Below are 20,632 nucleotides of genomic sequence, written 5' to 3'. Positions count from 1 at the left end.
GGCCGAAAATGTTAAAAAATTTTGATTTTTACATTTTTTTTTTTGGGGAATTTCATATAAAAAAATGTGAAAAATATTGTTATTTTTGCAAAATGTATGCTCTTTTTTTGTTTATAGCGCAAAAAGTAAAAAGCGCACAGGTGATCAAATACCACCAAAAGAAAGCTCTGTTTGTGGGAAAAAAAGGATGTCAAATTCGTTTAGGTACAGCGTCGCACGACCGCGCAATTGTCCGTTAAAGTCACGCAGTGCCGAATCGCAAAATACCCCCTGGTCGTTTAGCAGGAAAATCCTCCGGGGCTTAAGTGGTTAAAGTGACACTAAATGATATCCTTTTTCTCAATAAATAATCTGTACACATCCACTACCTAATGGCCCTGTAATCTATTTTTCATTAAATTGTTTCTTGTGTTTTTGCTTACTTGCAATATCCTCCGTGAGCTCCCAAACCTCCCATTGTCCATCCTCATTTCCCATTTGGAATGAGCAGCAGGGCCAGTATAAGGGGGGGGGGCGGAAGGGACGGATGCCCTGGGCGGCACAATTTACTGGAGGAAGGGGGGCGCAGCGCAGGTGAAGTGCTTATAAAATCTGTGTGTGACTAACACACTGGGCGGCCAGCTGCTAATAGCTGTAATGATGTGCGCTCCTGCACAACATAGTATAGCCCAGCCCTTCACTTCCCTGTCAGTAGAGATACCCGCCTGACAGGGGCTTTGTAGCCATGGCCTGGCGTGATGTCACTGAAAGGCCGGCCACCAGCCGGAGGCAGGATTGGAGAGGAGCATAGAGTTCTCCTGCCAGAGCTGTGACCTAGAGGAGCCGCCATGCCGAGGAAGAGCCAAGCACTGGTAATCCCACAAGTAAGCAGATTGCCATCTGCAAATGAAATTAACTCTTTGGATTGGGGGGAGGCTGACGGGGGGGGGGGGTTAATTACCAATGGTATTTGTATTATGCAGCATGAGGGGGTTTATGTGTTGCCACTGGTCACTGATGCATTAGTGACCAACCAGTGGCAGTTAATTAACCCCTTTTTGCTGCATTAGTGCAACCAGTGTCAGTGATCATTGGCAATACATTAACCCCTTCATGCTGCATAATACAAATACAATTGGTGATTAACCACTTGCTGACCCGTCACAGTACATATACTGCGACCTGGTGGCAGCTACAGGTGTATGTCGCTGCCTGTTTCAGGGTTTCTGGCGTATGCCCCCGTTCTATCAGAATACCGCTACCTATCAGATTCTGGAAGTGATGTTCAGACGAGAATAACTTACTGCGCATGCGCAATGCTTTCCAACATGGCCACTATGCGTTCCAATAGGTTTCCTATTGTGACAGAACATGAAGCAGCGGCGGATATCTTCTTACACCCACGCAAGTCTTGAATTTTATTTTGGCAGTACACTCACCTTATATACTGAATCACAGTATTACATTTCTATTATTATTGTATTATAGTAAGTATAGCGAGAAACCTGCAGGTAGAAGGTGGCGACGGCCATCTTGGTACACCCCGCACTGCTCAGCGACAAACTGATTATATAGTGAAATAGACTATTTCACTCGGTCACGGTGAAATAGTCTTTTTCAGTATATAAGATGAGTTTACTACTAAAATAAGTGTGAAATTCACGACTTTCTTGGGTGTAAGAAGATGTCCGCTGGTGCTTCATGGTCTGTCACATTAGGAAACCTATTGGAATGCATAGCGGCCACATTGGAACACATGGAGCATGCGCAATAAGTTGTTCTCATCCGTGCGTCACTTCTGGTTGCATAATCTGATAGGTAGCGGTATCCTGATAGAACATCGGCATTAGTACTTGGTGGAAAAACTCTTGTTGGCAATCATAGAGGTCATTATGCTCTATATCTATTGAAGGCACCAACCCAGTACAGTATAAGTGAAAAAGCCTACAAAATAACTGCCACCCCTTTAAAAGTGAACCACACTTAAAACAATAAATTATCTCATAAAGTAAGGCATTCTTATGACAAAACTTGTGTACTCAGAGTACATAAAATATCTAAAACAGGTGAATGAAAATCAACCCCTTATAGATTACATAAAGTGCAAGTGAAAAAAATAAATATGTTATATGAACAGTAGATAAAATTATAATATTTGGCAAAAACATCCTTTTTTAATGATAATAATAGTGACAGTCCACTAAAATATAGTGCCAATAATCTGTGATGCTCTCCAATCACTGTGATCACAACCAACCAATGTGCTCTTCTGCCTTAAAACAAGTGCTCCACCTTGTGAAAGACAAAAATACTGCGCTCACCAGAGTCCCCAGGTCCCAGGGACCACTAGGCTTTGTATGGATAAGAACGCCAGACCATCCAGAGATCCTTCTACAGCGAACGCTATTCGCCTTAATGCATAAACTCCCCTCAGCAGATTGTATACAAGAAACCAGGTGATTATGCAACAATATTTATAAAAATCTTCCCTATAAAACATCTTTAGGTATTCAGCTTACATAGAAAATGCCAGGACCGGCACCAACTCGAATCACCTCTAAAACACCCCTCAATCCTTGACACCGGTAAGATCTCACCCCTCACTCAGATCCCTTGGCTTGCATGCATTCCACGGAGGCACCGGATATGACGTCAATGGTTTGACATGTAATTCAAACAGCAACCAGATCTCTAAGCATTTCGCCTGTCATAGGCATCAACATCAGAAGTCAAACTTTTCTTGTAGTTGGCCACCAGGTTTGCACACATCTCAGGAGGGATTTTGTCCCACTCCTCTTTGCAGATCCTCTCCAAGTCATTAAGGTTTTGAGGCTGATGTTTGGTAACTCAACCCTACAGCTCCCTCCACATATTTTCTATGGGATTAAAGTCTGGAGACTGGCTAGGCCACTCCATGACCTTAATGTGCTTCTATTTGAGCCACTTCTTTGTTGCCTTGGCTGTGTGTTTTGGGTCATTGTCATGCTGGAATACCCATCCACAACCCATTTTCAAGGGAGGGAAAGGGTCTCACCCAAGATTTGATGGTACATGGCCCCGTTCATCATCCTTTTGATGTAGTGAAATTGTCCTGTCCCCTTAGCAGAAAAAAACACCAAAGCATAATGTTTCCACCTCCATGTTTGTTGGTGTGGATGGTGTCCTAGGGTCATAGGCAGCATTCTTCCTTCTCCAAACACAGCAAGTTGAGTTGATGACAAAGAGCTCGATTTGTGTCTCATCTGACCACAACACTTTCACCCAGTTCTCCTCTGAATAATTCAGATGTTCATGAGCAAACTTTAGATGGGCCGGTACATGTGATTTCTTGAGCAGGGGGACCTTGTGGGCGCTGCAGGCTTTCATTCCTTCACGGCGTGGTGTGTTACCAATTGTTTTCTTTGTGACTATGGTCCCAGCTGCCTTGAGATCATTGACAAGATTCAATTTATAACTTTTTTGAAATGGGTTTTGCTGGATTTTTAAAGTCTCACTTTAAGCCTGATTAAAATCAGTAAATCAGTGCTCTTTTTGTGATCAATTTTAAAAACTTTTTTTTCATTGCTACATGTTCCCCAGGTCAGTACCCGGACCCCCCCCCCCAATACACTTTTTGGGGCAATAACTTACATTTAAGCCTTCAAAATGAGGCAGTTTGATTTTCGAGGTTCGAGTCCCATAGACTTCAATGGTGGTTAATTTGTTCGAACAAACTTTTCCTCTGTTCAGTGTTCTGGTGCGAACCGAACCAGGGGGTGTTCGGCTCATCACTAGTTGGTAGTGACCTAAACTAAAAACATTGTTGGAAGCTAGCAGAATCAAGGTAGAGGAATAGGATAGGCAGCATATGCAGTCTTCAAGTCTTCAAGACCCCAGCAAATTCAATCAGTTACATCAGCATCAGGGGCTTGATAGCTCTTGTTGATCCAGGACTGGTTCATAAAAAGTCAGCTGGTCAACAGAGTCTGTGGACAGATGCACTCTTTTGTCTGTCACAAAACCTCCAGCAGCACAGAACGTCCGTTCAGAAAGCACGCTGGAAGCAGGACAGGCCAATAGCTCCATTGCATATTGAGCAAGTTCTGGCCAGTGGTCCATCCTCAAGACCCAGTAACCCAGTGGATGCTCAGCTGGAAAGGTCTCCAAGTCTGCTCTTGCGCCTAGATAATCATGCACCATATGATGGAGATGCTGCCGATGGCTGCTTAAACCTAACAGCCCTGGGTGCTGCTGAGGACTAAAGAATTGTTTAAAGACATCGGTCAGCCGGCCGCCTTCTCCACCGCTCCTCCTTTGGCTGAACGATGCCTCAGAAACACGTCCAGAGAATGTTGACCTCCCAGTGTCTGGAAAGGTGGTACACAAATTTTTTTTCAAGGCCTCCTCAAGATGTTTCATCCTATGCTCCCTCTGCAAATGCAGAATGAGCTCTGCAACTTTACCCTTGTAACGTGGATCAAGAAGGGTTGCCAACTAGTAATTATTCCTCTCCTTGATAGCATGAATCCTCGGGTCCTTTTGCAGGCTTTGCAGAATCATGGAGCCCATGCAACGTAAGTTGGAGGAGGCATGAGTCCTCTGGGTCACTAAGGATGACATTGTCATTGACATTGAGGAGAAACCTCTCCCCAACCATGTACAACTTCTGGGGAATCAAAACCATCCCTTGAAGACTGCTGTATGCTATCCTCTACATCCATGCTGCCGAAATTCTCCTCCTCCTCTTCCTCCTGTGTGTTTTGTGGCTCTGCAGGAATGATATCTGCATAAAGGGGGCCTTGTGAGGAAAGGAAGTCCTCCTCTTCCTCCCGCTTTTCTGCCTCAAGTGCCCTGTCCATTATTCCACGCAGCGTGTGCTCCAGCAGGTAGACTAGAGGGATGCATCGTCCTGGCTCACCATCCTTGTGGCCTCCTCAAATGGTGACAGGATGGTGCATGCATCCTTTATCAAAAGCCAATGGCGTGGCGAAAACAGGTACTCATTGAGGGCCCTCTGCTGTGTGTGTAGCCGCTGCAGCATTGTCAACGTTGGGTTCCACCTGGTGGGCATGTCACAAATGCGGCAGTTGGTGGGCAGGTTGAATTCCCCTTGAATGTCAGATAAGCGAGCACTGGCATAGTACGAATGGAGGAAATGGCCACAGACTTTTCTGCCCTGCCTCAGGAGGTCTTGGAAGCCCAGGTATCTGCTCAAGAAACGCTGCACTACCAGATTCAGAACATGTGCCAAGCATGGAACATGTGTCAAATCTCCCTGTCAGAGGGCGGAGAGAAGGTTGGTGCCATTGTCGCCTACAACCATTCCTGGCTCAAGCTGTCATGGCGTCAACCATCTCTGAGCCTGCCCCTGCAGAGCTGACAGAATCTCTGCACCGGTGTGACTCCTATCCCCTAGACAGACCAACTGAAGCACAGGATGGCATCTTTTAGCCTGACTGCTTGTGTAGCCCCTTGAACGCTTAGGGAGCAATGCTGCTTCAGAGAACAATTGAGCAGAAGAGGTCATGGAGGAGGAGGAGGAGGTGGTGGAGTAGGCAGATGTGGCAGAACCAACACCAGCTTTTTGGAGGCGTGGTGGCAAAACAAGCTGCAACACCGAACCCTGTCCTGCATCCTTCCCAGGTGCCAGCAGAGTTACCCAGTGTGCCGTGAAGGAAATGTAACGTCCCTGTCTATGCCTGCTGGACCAAGAGTCAGTAGTAATGCACTTTCCTGCTGACCGCTCTGTCCAACGAGGCCAAAACACTACCTTCTACATGACGGAAGAGAGCCGGAATGGCCTTAACGCGAAAAGAAATGCCTTTTTTGGGACCTGCCACTGCGGTGCAGCACATTCCACAAATTTGCGAAAGGGAGCAGATTCTACCAGATGAAAAGGCAGCAATTGTAATGCTAGCAATCTGGCCAAGCTAGCATTAAGACGCTGAGCATGTGGATGGCTGGGAGAGTATTTCTTTCTACGGTTCAGCAACTGGGGTGGAGAAATTTGCCTGCTGCTCAAATCAAGCGGTGGTGTACTGCTAGCAGGTTGGGTGCAAGTCCCTGTGGCACTCATTGCTATATCATCATCCCTCTCAATGCTGGTATTTGAGAAGGCATGAGGTATAGTAGGGTTAAAGATCACAAATGAGGAACAAGGTGATGTATGCTTGTTTTGATCTGGTGGCTCTTTCAGGTGCTGTTGCCAACGGACTGCATGGCAGGTCGTCATATGCCTTGTCAAGCATGTGGTGCCCAAGCGGCTGGTGTTCTGGCCATGCTTGATCCGCTTCAGACAGATGTTGCAAACAGCAACGCTGTGGTCTACTGCCCATGTGCTGAAAAAAGCCCACACTAATGAACTTTTGGAAGTCCGCGGGGAGTTTGCAGGACCCTGCACCTGTGGAGCTCTGTGCTGTGACGCAATAGGTTGGCTACTGCTATGGCGGCTCCTGGAGTACATCCTGCCTTGTTGGAGTTGTGCCTCCTTCTCCCCCTCCTCCTCTATCCTGTCAGGCACCCAAGTGCAGTCAGTGACCTCATCATCCCCTCCCTCCTCATCACGGGAGCAAACTTGGCAGTATGCTTTAGCTGTGGCAACATGACTGCTGGTTTCTTGTCTGTCATTGTCACCCCCTCTCTCTAGACTCACATTATTCCCTTCATCAACCTTCAAACCAACATCACAGCTTTCAAATTGCTGTGCATCCTCCAGCAGCATGTCACTGACACTATGATCAAATAGTTCAGGTGACTCCTCCGTGCATGATGGTTTGGCAACAGAAGGAGTAGCTGTTGAGAAGGAGCCTGTGGAATTGGCCGCTTTGGCAGCTGCGGTGGAAGGCAAACTACTGTGAGCATGGGTGTCAGAGGACGAGGAGGATGAGGACAGCTTATTTATCCACTCCACCAACTCTTCCACATGTTGTGGCTGAATGACACGGGCAGCACTGGAAATAAAGGACAGGTGTGCCCCGCCCTGCAGAGGATGCACTATGTCGACTGTGACCACCACTTTTCACAATGGACACAGAGGCCGATTGCCCTCTTTTCGTAGCCTGTGAGCGTCTGCCTCTCCTTGTCAGCTTTTCGGACATGATGTTGATAGAGATCAATATAGGGTATACGCAACTGACCGATAGATACTCAATGAACTGATATGATGTATTTGATAGCCCTATATATAGATAGAGATGTGATGGGAATAGGGTATACGCAAGTGACCAATTAAAATACTCTATCACCTGATATAATGTAATCAATAGCATAATATATAGATAGTGATGTGATGGGTATAGGGTATACGCAAATGACTGATTAAAATACTCTATCACCTGATATGATGTAATCAATAGCCCTATATATAGATAAAGATGTGATGGGTATAGGGTATACGCAAGTGACCGATTAAAATACTCTATCATCTGATATTATGTAATCGATAGCCCTATATATAGATAGGGATGTGATGGGTATACAATATACGCAATGACCTGATGTGATGTAATTGATAGCCCTATATATAGATAGAGATCTATGTATGGTATACGGTGTATGGTATGCACCAGTGGCGTAGCGTGGGGGGTGCAGGGGGGGCGGGCCGCACCGGGCGCAACATCTGGGGGGGGCGCATCCGCAGTGTCACTCTTGTCTGTCTGACTCTGACATACACAGTTCACACACTGTCTGCGGCTGCCTCCATCTTTAGGCTGGGAGATGTCCAGCGCAGCCGCCCTATGGCTGAAAATTGCGGGTCGGGGCGGGGCTGGACTGTGCCTCACCTGTCCATTGGTGTAGGGTGGGGTGGCGTTGCAAGCCAAGCCCCGCCTATACCGCCTCTCTTCACTGCTCAGTCATTTTAGCAGCGAGTGAGTCAGCAGCCTGGCGCTGTCACAGAGTGTTTTTTTTTTTCTAATCACCTGATTAGAGCCAGAGGCTCTAATAGGCTTCAAAAAAGGGTGGACCCGGGGCGCAGAGCAATGCGCCCCGAGCCCACCCATTGTGTGACAATAGCGAATGAAAATTCGCTATTGTCACACGGATCCTCCTCCTGGCCAATCAGGAAGCGGGTCCGAGACCTGCTTCCTGATTGGCCGAAAGGCGATCGCATGCCATTGGCCGAGGAGTAGGAGGACTCGGAGACGCGGGGAACTGAGGAAAAGCCGCCGCTGCAGGTAAGTCTCTCTGCATTGAAGGGGGGCACGCTGGTTTTTCTGCATTGAAAGGGGGCACGCTGGTCTCTCTGCATTGAAAGGGGGCATGCTGATCATTCTGCATTGAAAGGGGGCACGCTGGTCATTCTGCATTGAAAGGGGGCACACTGGTCTCTCTGCATTGAAAGGGGGCATGCTGGTCCTTCTGCATTGAAAGGGGGCATGCTGGTCCTTCTGCATTGAAAGGGGGCACGCTGGTCATTCAAACTTGTATTTAGATGCATTTTACTTTAATTACATCAGTAATTTCATAACAAATCATACATTTGCTTAGGGGGTAAGGGTTTATTTACCTAATCTAGTGGAAGAGACTTGAGTGCTAAAATCCTGCGGGTTAGGGGGCGCAAATTACTTGCCTTGCCCCGGGTGCTGACAACCCACGCTACGCCACTGGTATGCACTACTGAATATACCTCTCACTATCTGATCTCTGAACTTGTAAAAAGCACAAATCTCTCTCCCTCCCTACACTGCTAGGAATGTCTCACTGCACTGTCTGACAAACTACAAAGAAACTATTCTCTCCCTGCCTCAAACACGTTCCTCTCCCTACACTGCTAGGAATGTCCCACTGCACTGTCTGACAAACTGCAAAGAAACGATTCTCTCCCTGCCTCAAACACGTTCCTTTCCCTCCCTGCTAGGAATGTCTCACTGCACTGTCTGACAAACTGCAAAAAAGCTATTCTCACCCTGCCTCAAACGCGTTCCTCTCCCTGTCTCCTAGCCCGCACAATTACACTACAAGCTGCGGCTGTGCAAGCAGCCTTTATTTAGTGTGGGGCGTGTACTTTTGTCCAATCATGGCAGAGATCATTTGATTGGCCAAAGCATGAGGTCAGGGTGCATGCTTTGGCCAATCACATAACGTGTTACACGCGCCACGCGCGCGCAGTGCATTATGGGATCTCGAATTTCCCGCGAAGAAGCACATTTGTTCGTCATTCGACGAACGATCGAACAAACGATGTTCGAGTCGAACTTAGCTTCGGCTCGAACTCTAAGCTCATCCCTAATCATGAGCCTTATATTTAAAGTACTTTTCTCAAAAAATTTGAATTACATATATCTAACTAATTGTTATATACAAAACTAATGGGAACGTTCTCATTTTGTAGATACAGCTCTATAATGTGTTCATAGGCCAAAGATGAAGAAATAGACCTTGTATTTTGAAACACATTGGATCTATGCTGTCCTTTTGTGAACAGTCTTTTATAAATGCTGATTATTCAGACTGATTGAACCGCGTATACTTTTATTCATGTATTATGTCTCTTTTTGTATTTTATTTATTGTTGTTATAAACCAATTTTGATAATTTATATGTACTATTTTCCTGACACCATACTTCAGTTACCTTTGCCTCTTAAAATCCCAATCAGAGGGTATTTCTGGTGCATTGTGCCTAAAATCAAAGCCACTAGAGGATAATCAGCTGACAGCTTTAAGATTTACTGTTGCTGAAGGGGGGGGGAGGGGGAGAAAGCAACAGGAATGACACAGACTGTGTGGAAAGAACACAGATTAGAGAAGAAGAAAAAAGCAGATGAGGTGACCGTACAAACTCTGCTACCAAGGAGATACAAAAAAGTTAAACCTACCAAGACAGTATCTTATCTTATTTCCCTGAAATTCTCTCCTTTCTCCCTCGTGCAGCCTGTGAACTTCAGCACTGTAAAGCTTCTGTCAGCCTTCCTCTCTGTCTGAGCCAAGACATACCTTCAAGGCTGGAAATGCACACATTTTAATTGAAGAAAGTGATGTAAATTTTTCGAGAGGGGGAAAGTTTCTAATAAGTAAGTGACTGCTCTGGGCTTCAATAAAATGGCAGCCTCCAGCAAGTAGAAACATAAACTATGCTGGAGGCAATTTACAACACACACTAATTTTGATAGCATAATTATAAATGTGGAATATATGCTCTTTTGTTTAGGAACAATAATTGTTATCAAACTCTTATGGGTAAAGTTCCACTTTAAAAGGCCTGGGGCCCATAGGCTGTTGTCTACTCTGCCTATTTTGTAATCCAGCACTACATGAAAGAAGAACTGTATGTATGTACAATGCAATTCATAACAGTTCCATTTTTTATGAATTAGAAACCTGAGGGGAGAATCCAATGCCTTGCTACATGAATCAGTTCTACTTTACAAGGATGTCCCTTTTCAACTAACAATATAAAGTATACAAGAGTTACGTACAATTATAAAAGGTACTTCCTTATACAAGGTGTGTTGTTCCAGAGAATTAATAGATTGCCATTAGGGCTGTTATTGTAAAGCAATTTGAACCACACTTTGTGCATTCTTTTGGATTAGCTTTAGATTTTGAGGATGCTGTACAGGACAGGTCCAGGAATGAGACAAACTTTACAGGGGTAAAAACTTGTTTAGACCAGGGTGCAGGAATAAGGTGCAGTACTTCCTTTATCCCCCAGGCTCCAGCACTGTTCTCAAGCTCCGGACTGTGGGTGGTCCCTTATCACGTGCAGTGTAGGGCTATTAACCCTGCATTGTAACGAAGGAGGCAAACATGCAACCACGGTCTGACGCTGCTTAGAGTGGATGCTGCTGGAACCCAGTCACTTAGATTGCTTGCAGAACAAGCAGCTGTGACATTCACCATTTACGACATGCCATGAATGTAACTGTCTTGTATTTTCCAATGTCTGCTAAAACTGTTATTTTCAGCCAAGTCAAATAAAATTTGAAAATTGCTGTCACATGACTATAATAGAGATCCTTATCCATGTCTGTAAAGCTCAACTAACAAAGCCAAAGTTTTTTTTAAAAGAACGGGTAAGAGATATTTTCCTTGTGTAAAGCATTGCTAATTCAGCCTCTTTTCCTATCCCACTATGAAATAAAAAGCCTTGCGTTATTCTTCTTTTCCAGAGAGCTTGCCTTAATCTGTTCTGTCATGCTATAAACACCTGTAGCACTGCCCCTGTAGGAGTCGCTGAGTATAACTTTCCCTGGGCCTCCCTCTGAGGCTCCCTCTGCAGCCAGTTGCTTGGGTATTTTCACACGACCAGGTGCACACTCATCCGCTCATTATCAAATGACCAGTTTAGGGTATTTATTTTCTGTATTTATTGGTAGAACTTGTATAGGAGAAGGGATTAGCGGGATACTCCAACTTTAACTATGCACAGATGAGGACAACTCTCACTTGGTTGAACTGAATAGCAGACCCTCTGCTGAACCATACAGCATTTGTATGGAAGAATAAGTCCTTTGCTTGCTCGGGCAGCAGACTCAATGAACACTGATTCTTCAGGAAACTAACCAGTATCTTCTTCATCTGACACCTGTCCACTGACTTTACTAGCTTGAAGGGATGGCCCTCATCGAACAGGACCCTAGATGTAGGTCTGTACTGCCAGTAGCTAGGAACAGATCCTTCTAGGTATATTCCCGTCTCAGTCAGCTCTGCAGGACATCTTGGTTGCAGCTTCTGCGACTCTGGCCCTCAGGTCGACTACCTAAGGTCGCATGGCAGCCTGTACAGAGTAGGGGGCGCAGCAACCCCCCTCTCTCTGGGACCCCGCTCTTCAGCTGAAGACCACGTGCACACGTGCTCTCTTGGTATAAATACAGTCACCCAGCATGCCTTCAGACACCTTCCTCTGCCAATGGCCAGGGCTGTATCTACACCCATGCTCCCATTTGTCAGGTTCCCTTCCCCTGTCCAATATGCCTCTTCCTTTTGGAGCAGTGTGAAACAGGCAGACAACATGAGCAGCATCTGATAACACTGAGCAGACCCTATCAATGGATCACTGCTCCCTGTTAGGCAGAGATTACTTAAATTTGCCTGACAGCTCCCCTGTTAAGCAGAAAACCCCCAAAACTATGCACTCTCTAGCACCTACCTAGGAGGGTGCTACACACCTTTTCTTGCTCCTCCAAAGCAGAAAAGTGTCTTTTCATCAGAAGATCTTGTTCTGGTCCCTCATATCAGATTTCTCTGTTTAAAGGCAGCCATTAACATTACAGGATGGTCAATTATACAGACATGATCGGATTGCCCTCAGGCATTTATATTCCTAAACACAGATGATTGAGTAGTTAAGCCATTTGTGCTCATCCTACGGGCAGGTGCATAGGAGGCAGCCTCCGGCATGTGTTATTAGGGAAAAGACAGGAGTGATTAGATAAAGCTTTTCATTTCCTCTCTCACAAACCTTGGTAAGTGATGTCTGTTGGTGTCCATAGACTGTTTCCAGGGCCATCTTTATTGCGGGGGAAAAGGGGCAGCTTCCCCGGGCCCAGCCATTGTTGTGGGGTCCAAAGCAGCTAAACTGCACCTTGAGTCCAAAGGTGATAAAGACTGCGCTCAAAACCAATAAATCGAATAGGACAAAAATTGTGAATAATAAAGTAAATATTGTGTCCACAAATATTAGTGCCAGACAACTCCTAGAAGTGAGTATGGTGGGTCCCATTAACTCAAGGCCACTACTTCAATCGTGGGTTTGTGCACTCCTCCACCGACACCACATCCCATAGCCCACTTACCAGATGCCTCTGGGATGATTGCAATAGATGTTAATCAATCACCAAAGCGATCCCCTCAGTACCAGATAATGGAGGCCCCTTGTAAATGTCCAGTATAGCGGGTCACAGCAGTCCACCTAATACCATCCCCTTGAGCCCATGCTGCCTGCAAATATTGGATAAGGGGATTTGGCTATCACTCAAGTAATGAGGGTGGAATTGAATGTTGGGTCGATGGTAATTAGTTGGGTGTTTGCAACCTGTTGGGTTCGTGATTGATGATTGGCTGGTGATTGTATGGGTGTTGCAGTCTGCAGCCTGTGCACTGATTGGCAAGCTCAGTAAGGTAAACCCTGTCCGGGGAAAGCGCCTGTCTGTCCCAGGCACAGTCACATCGACCCCTCTCCCTCACCTTGTCGGACAAGTCGCAGATCATCGGCCCGCTGAAGAACTTCTTAGAGCAAAGGGTTTGGCAGGGTGGGCCTGGTGTTCACCGGGCATCCTCTGGAGACTATCAAGGTGCATCTCTATTACAGAGTAACCACCTCACCCCCGAAGATTTGTAGAAGTAGAATGTGTTTGGACTCATATGGACAACTGTGTCAAAATGTAATTACTGTATCAGCTATGTAAAATTATCCACTTGACCTCCAAAAGATTTACCCCTCCCCCCTTCATGATCAGGTCTTTTTTTTTGCTATACAGCACTTCATTTCTGTAAAACATATCCAATAAAAAATTTAAAAAAATCTAATTTCTTCATAAATTTAGGCCAATATGTATTCTGCTACATGTTTTTGGTAAACTAAATCCCAATAAGTGTATATTGATTGGTTTGTGCAAAAATTATAGTGTGTGCAAACTATGGTTTATACTGTATACTGTAATTTTTTTTTATACTCGTAATTGTAACGATCAACAACTTATAGCAGGGCTGCCATATAGCGGCGGAAAATCTGACACTTTTGACACTTTGCAGGAACCAGTCACACTAATACAGTGATAAAAATATATACTGTCACTGTACTAATGACACTGGCTGGGGAGGGGTTAAACATCCCGGGCAATCAAATGGTTAAATGTGTGCCCAACCAGTGTTTATGTGTGTACTGTGAGCTGCTTTCACTAAGGCTACATTCACATCTTGGCGTTGCTATTACAGGCGTTTTTATGGGCGTTTTTACAGGCATTTTTTGTGCAGGTGTTTTTAGATTGAATAGAGACCAATGGAAAACGCCTGTAATCTGCCCAAAAAGAAGCTCATGTACTTTTTCGAGCGTTGGGCGTTTTGCTCACAGCGTCAAAACGCTCAGATGTGAACAGGGGCCATTGAAATGAATAGGATTTGTCTTGTTGGGCGTTTTGAGAGCTGATACTAGAGCAGAAAAACGCCCCCAAAACGCCCCAAAACGCCTACATGTGAACGGAGCCTAAGGCTAAGTTCACATGTAGGCGTTTTGGGGAGTTTTTCTGCTCTAGGATCAGCTCAAAAAACGTCCAACAAGACAAATTATATTCATTTCAATGGCCCCTGTTCACATCTGAGCGTTTTGACGTTTTAAGCAAAACGCCCAACGCTCAAAAAAGTACACGAGATTCTTTTTGGGCAGATTACAGGCGTTTTTATTTTTTCCATTGGTTACTAGTCAACCTAAAAATGCCTGCACAAAAACGCCTGTAAAAACACCTGTAAAACGCCTGAAAAAACGCCCATAAAAATGCCTGAAAAAACGCCTAAAAAACACCTGTAAATAGCAACGCCAAGATGTGAACGTAGCCTAAGGGATGTGCTGTTTTTTTTCCCTGATTTGCAGGGAAACAAAAATCAACACATCCCTGCTGACAGCACAGAGCTCTGTCCTGTCTTCCTTCTAGCCGATCAGCAGGTGCCGATCCATTGGCCGGCACCCGCTGATTGGCTTCTGTACATACTTATAAGGGATTCTGCGCAGCTGGCCCACACTGGAGTAGTAAAGCTACAGTGTGCATTCAGCAAGTGGATAAGCATGGTGGTGGTGAATGTGATACGTATATACGTATATACATATATAGTATTACCAGTTATGGTTACACTGCTTTATCGGCCTTAATGGTTTTATGGGCAAAGTTTTAATCATATTTCAGTAAAATAGGTAATATTAAGTCTTTAATAACTGCGTGACTTTGGTGCTTAAAAAAATCACAATCCACTTTGTAATTTTTGATCATAATTAGAGATGTGGAACCTTGACATCCATTGGACTTTACTTATACTATCTTGTCTACAGCTCTTTGACTACTCTCCACATCATGGCCTTTCAATCCCATTGGTAGGACATATTGATGGCCGCAACCTGGTGTCAGTTTGCAGCAATGAAAACTGGGGCCTCCAGGGTTCCAAGCCCCTCGTCAACATCTGAAGCTCTGATGAAGCCAAATTGTCACTCCACACCTTGGGTGCATCCACATCAGCTGCCAGAGTGCACCATAACAGAGATATTAGATCGTCTTCTCACCCTGGTTGATTTAGTTACAGTCATCCTATGTCTTTGGGTACCATAACTTGTTACATCTATAGCAACTGATCAGTGTGTATCTCTTTTTCGTATAAAAAGAAAAAAGTTTTGGTTGATCATGGGTGATATGGACTACCTAACACAGTTATTTCTTTAGATACAATTACATATGACAATGGCGAAATGTTTACTTACCATGGTACCTTCATACCAAGCACTGGTGTGACATGTTTTTTCACCATATATCAGAAAAACTATCACTCATTCAATCACTAGCATTTATTGTAGAAAATATACTTTTCTGTGACATAAAAATCCTTGACATGGCCACCCAATATTACCAAATTGAAAGTCCAAGGGATCATTACACCAGGAGGCTGCGGTTAAAGTCATAGGCTACTTTCAGCCTTGTTTTCCCGCTGGGTTGGGACCAATGCTGGAACAGGGACTGGAGATGGTGGGAAGGGCTAAATCCGGTAACATGGACAGATACAGAGGCCACCTAGAGAGAAAGAAGCAGTCATGTAAGTAATATGCGGCTGCTTCTAAACCTGATCAATAAAACAAAATGGCAGTTCTATCCTTTTAAAACATTAGAAAACACTGCTAAAATGATTTACCTATTGACACACTAACTAAAGACTAATAGGGATGAGGTTCAAGTTCACCGCCACCATGGATTTGAGGTAAACCATGAGTGTTGATTTGTTTGGTTAAGTGTTTTTACTTTTTTTCATCCGAAAGGAGAAGTAGGACCACAGCTTTTTTGGTCCTACTTCTCCTATGGATCACAGGAGTGCACTTAGTTTTGCACTCCTGTGACCAGTATTCAGGTGACAGAGGCTAAAACCACTGTTGGCTGACATCACTCAACCTGTCCACGCTCTGGATCAGTCTCAACCTTAATGTCGGGATCTACGCCGATGCCTGGACTGGCAACTGGTTTAGCCTCTCAGCAATGCATGACACTGCTCCCACCCCCTCTGCAGGCCAGCGCAATTTTTCACAAATATCAGGTCTACAGCTATTCGTGTTTCAATTGCCATGCTCCATAGGTCACATCGGGTGGAGGAAGTCTTTAGATTTCTTCTCCCTATGTGGGTATTATACACTATCCGCAGCAGTACTGACATCTGAGGTTGCTGCAGCGCTGCCATCCGGGTCCGGTCCATCTCCTCATTTCCGTGGCCAAGGCTGGGTATTTCCTTCCTCTGGTTGATGTTTTCCTGGTACTTATCACATACATGCCACCCCGCCTATCAACTTTTGTGAGTGTATTTTTATTCATTTAATACATTTACATGGTTTTCAATATTACACTATGGAGTGTCTACGCCAGTGTTTCTAAACTTTTTTCAGTCAAGGCCCCCTTTAAAAATTATGGACAGTCTTGAGGCACCCCAATCTAAAATGTAAAAACTGTTCTAATTGTTTTATATAATGCAGCAACATCCACACAAGTAGGACACCCAATGTTAGAGGTGATTTATTCTTCCAAAGCAAATACACTTTTGAAACTGGTACTGACTAGTATTCCAATGTTTGTCTTCTCCCTCAGTTTTTCTCCATTACTCAGCTAATGTGACTCCCAGTACTGATGGAGAGGGGCAGGGGAGGGGCAAACAAGGATGATATGCAGGCAACTGACATCCTCCATATCAACTGATGACTCCATTGGTCCTTAGGATTCTGGCAGCTAGAAGGTTGTAATGTTGCATAATGAAAACTCGTGGCTTTGTGTTAGTGATCAACCGATAACGGTTTTTCGTTGTCGATACCGATACCGATATTTTGATACACTTAAAAAAAATGTTTTTTTTTTTATTTTTATCACTTGACAGGTACTCTTGTGTAGGGATCTGGGGGTCTAAAAGACCTCAAATCCCTCCTCTGCACCTAAAAGCATTCAAAACGCCAAGTTTGGCTGTTTTGAATGCTGTCATGTTTTTTAATCTGGCGCCAGTACCCGGAAGTGATGTCATGACATCACTTCCGGGTTTTTACATGGAGACCCGATCAGAGCCAAATGGAGCTTTGATCGGATCTTCGGCGGCCGCGCAGGCTGGTTGTCTGGGTCTCCCGGTGTGACGGGAGACCCGGGTGAGCCGCGGAAGGTGGCGGGAGGGGGGCGTCCCCTACCGCTCCTTGTAATGACAGCCCAGTGGATTCTTAGCCGCATCGGTTGTCATTACAAGATAGCCGACCGTCAGCTATGGACGCCGGTACCGGGAAGATGCCTCTAGCTGCAGGCATCACTCCAGTACAAGCACTTTCCCGAAATATCAGCAATATCGGTCACCTTGGTGGCCGATTCCGCTATATCGGAGAAAGTACATATCGGCCCTCAATATATCGGCTTTGCCGATAATCGGTCGATCACTACTTTGTATAACTAAAAGGCAGGCTTCATCCACACGCCAGCTTGTATATAATTTTTGGGCAATTTTTAGGCATTTTGCTAAGTCACCCCTGTAGAAACCCCAAGGCTGGTCTACGCCATGTCTTTCCTTTTCTAGTTTTTTTCTGAATGGAATGCCCCCTCCTGCTGGGTTGGGAGCAACATCCTTATAGTTAAATCAGTCCATTTGTAATAAGAACCCGGGCTACCCACGTTCATTTAGTGAATATTTCTCATTTACTTAATGTTTATCTATGGTTGTTTTCTTCACTATTGTTTTTGGTCACGAATTGGTGACAGATACCATACATTTACAATTTCCTGGACTGGTTGCACAGACGTTCTTGGTTGTAGAGCACTGTGGTTTCTGTGATACACACACGGAACCTATTTGCCCCAGGCAGATTTGCAACCCAACAACTATTTATCCAGCACATTTCATAAACAGCATTGGGTCAATAAAGGGCTGCCTACTCACCGTTAAAAACATACACTGGTAGAAAAGTGGTTGAAAAATAAAGAAATACATTTCGAATCCAGAATAGAAGTATCAGGTAGCACTTACCTTCATTAGTTTGAGGTCTCGCCCCAGTCCTGTGCTCATTTTGTGTGGCTGGATTCTCTGTTTAGGAGCTGGAGAGGACCGGGTTCTGTTTGGCGGGATCTGCACAAAATAAAACCTGACAAAGGTTAAACTCTGAAGAAGTCAAGCTAAAGAATATATCACATACTGCACCTAAGAAAAAAAATGGTATGTTCATGAACAAGAATGCAAAATACAGCGCTTCACTTTTTTTCATATTTTGTTATGTTACAGCTTTATTCCAAAATGGATTAAATTCATTATTTTCCTCAAAATTCTACAAACAGTACCCCATAATGACAAGGTGAAAGCAGTTTGTTTGAAATCTTTGCAAGTTTCTTAAAAATAAAAAAACGAAGCAAATCACATGTACATAAGTATTCACAATCTTTGCCGTGACACTCATAATTGAGCTCAGCTGCATCCTGTTTCCACTGATCATCCTTGAGCTGTTTCTATACCTTGATTGGAGTCCACTTGTGGTAAATTTATTGATTGGACAGGATTTGGAAAGACACACACCTGTCTATATAAGATCCCACAGTTAATAATGCATGTCAGAGCACAAACCAAGCCAAGAAGTCCAAGCAATTGTCTGTAGACCTCCGAGACAGAATTGTATGGAGGCACAGATCTGGGGAAGGGTACAGAAAAATGTCTGCGGCATTGAAGGTCTCAATGAGCACAGTGACCTCCATCATCCGTAAATGGAAGAAGTTTGGAACCACCAGGACTCTTTCTATAGTGTGCCGCCTGGCCAAACTGAATGATTAGTGAAAAGGGCCTTAGTCAAGCATGTGACCAAGATCCCCAATGGTCATTCTGACAGAGCTCCAGCATTTCTCTGTGGAGAGAGGAGAACCTCCTAGAAGAACAACCATCTCTGCAGCACTCCACCAATCAGGCCTGTTTGGTAGAATGGCCAAAAGGAAGCCACTCCTCAGTAAAGGGCACATGACAGCCCATCTGAAGTTTGCCAAAAGACACCTGAAGGACTCTCAGACCATGAGAAACAAAATTCTCTGATTTGATGAAACAAAGATGGAACTCTTTGGCCTGAATGGCAAGCGTCAAGTCTGGAGGAAACCAGGCATCGCTCATCACCTGGCCAATACTATCCCTACAGTGAAGCATGGTGGTGGCAGCATCATGCTGGGAGGATGTTTTTCAGCAGCAGGAACTGGGAGACTAATCAGGAATGAGGGAAAGATGAATGCAGCAATGTACAGAGACATCCGTGACGAAAACAGGACAACAACCCTAAGCACACAGCCAAGATAACAAAGGAGTGGCTACAGGACAACTCTGTGAATGTCCTTGAGTGGCCTAGCCAAGGCCTAGACTTGAACCCGATTGAAGATCTCTGGAGAGTTCTGAAAATGGCTGTGCACTGACGCTCCCCACCCACCCTGATGAAGCTTGAGAAGTCCTGCAAAGAAGAATGGGAGAAAATGCTCAAACATAGGTGTGCCAAGCTTGTAGCATCATACTCAAAAAGACTTGAGGCTGTAACTGGTGCCAAAGGTGCTTCAACAAAGTATTGAGCAAATATTGTGAATTAATATGTTATTCAGGTAGGCAGATGGGGGAAAAAATTCTGTCCAAATATGACCCTAGTGCTCCCCAGGCCTCACCACGACCAAAGAACTCATTGCCCCAACCACTCCGTTTTACCACACAATTCCATACCAAACACAAACAAATGGAAAAGATCTTACGAAAACACTGGTCCATCCTATCAGAGGACCCCCATCTAAAATCCTCCATCCCACCTGTACCCAAAGTCTCCTACAGAAAATCCTCAAATATCAAAAATCTCATTGCCCCGAGTAAACTCAAACCCAACACTCCCCACCCCACCACCACCATCTGCCTCATCCCCCTCATAGGGATGTACCAGTGCCGGAAACCTCTGTGCCTCACTTGCGCCCATGTCCAACACGGCCAGACTGAGTTCACCGTGAAAGGCAAAACATATCCCATCAAACAATTTTACAACTGCTCCACAGAATATGTAATCTACTGCCTAACCTGCCCATGTGGACTATTCTATGTAGGCCGCACCATCAGGCCCCTCAGAAAACGTTTCGGCGAGCATCGCAGGCTGGTCGAAAAAGGGAAGGACAAACACAGTGTCCCCAGACACTTTGCAGAGTCCCACAACAAATCTCCCTCTGGACTCAAGGTGTGGGTAATCGAATCAATTCCGAACACCTTGCCCAGGACAGAGCGTTTCAAGCGGTTGTGCCAGAGGGAAACCTTCTGGATCTACTCCCTTGAAACGCTCTCGCCTGGAGGCCTGAACGAAGAAATTGAAATCAATGTGCTGCTGTAGCCCATCTCCCCAAGCATTAACCCTTCTACTAACATGACCATTTTTTGCCCAGGTTCTTCCCTCCGCCTTCCAGAGATCTTTGTGAACCCTCCTACATATGCTTCCCTACACCAAGCCTACTCCAAAGTAAGTATCGTATATAGGTTAA

At 45.0% G+C, this 20,632-nt stretch overlaps 1 protein-coding gene across 1 annotated transcript in view; it reads right to left on the bottom strand.

Annotated features, from left to right (window-relative positions):
- Positions 1-15,432: 15,432 nt before the first annotated feature.
- The window catches only part of LOC309559278 (uncharacterized protein), a 45,868-nt gene continuing 40,668 nt past the window's right edge, over positions 15,433-20,632 (bottom strand). The window contains exons 5-6 of the mRNA XM_082262502.1: positions 18,132-18,230; positions 15,433-15,670 (exon numbers count right to left, since the gene is read on the bottom strand). Of these exons, the coding sequence (XP_082118628.1) occupies positions 15,533-15,670; positions 18,132-18,230 (237 nt within the window). The 3' untranslated portion in view covers positions 15,433-15,532. The remainder of the gene's footprint in view (positions 15,671-18,131; positions 18,231-20,632) is intronic.

The sequence above is a fragment of the Pelophylax lessonae genome (genome assembly GCF_965119305.1).
Source record: "Pelophylax lessonae genome assembly, chromosome: 7".
NCBI lineage: Eukaryota > Metazoa > Chordata > Amphibia > Anura > Ranidae > Pelophylax > Pelophylax lessonae.
The sequence above is the reverse complement of the archived record's forward strand: the minus strand, read 5'-3'. Positions and strand labels throughout refer to the sequence as shown.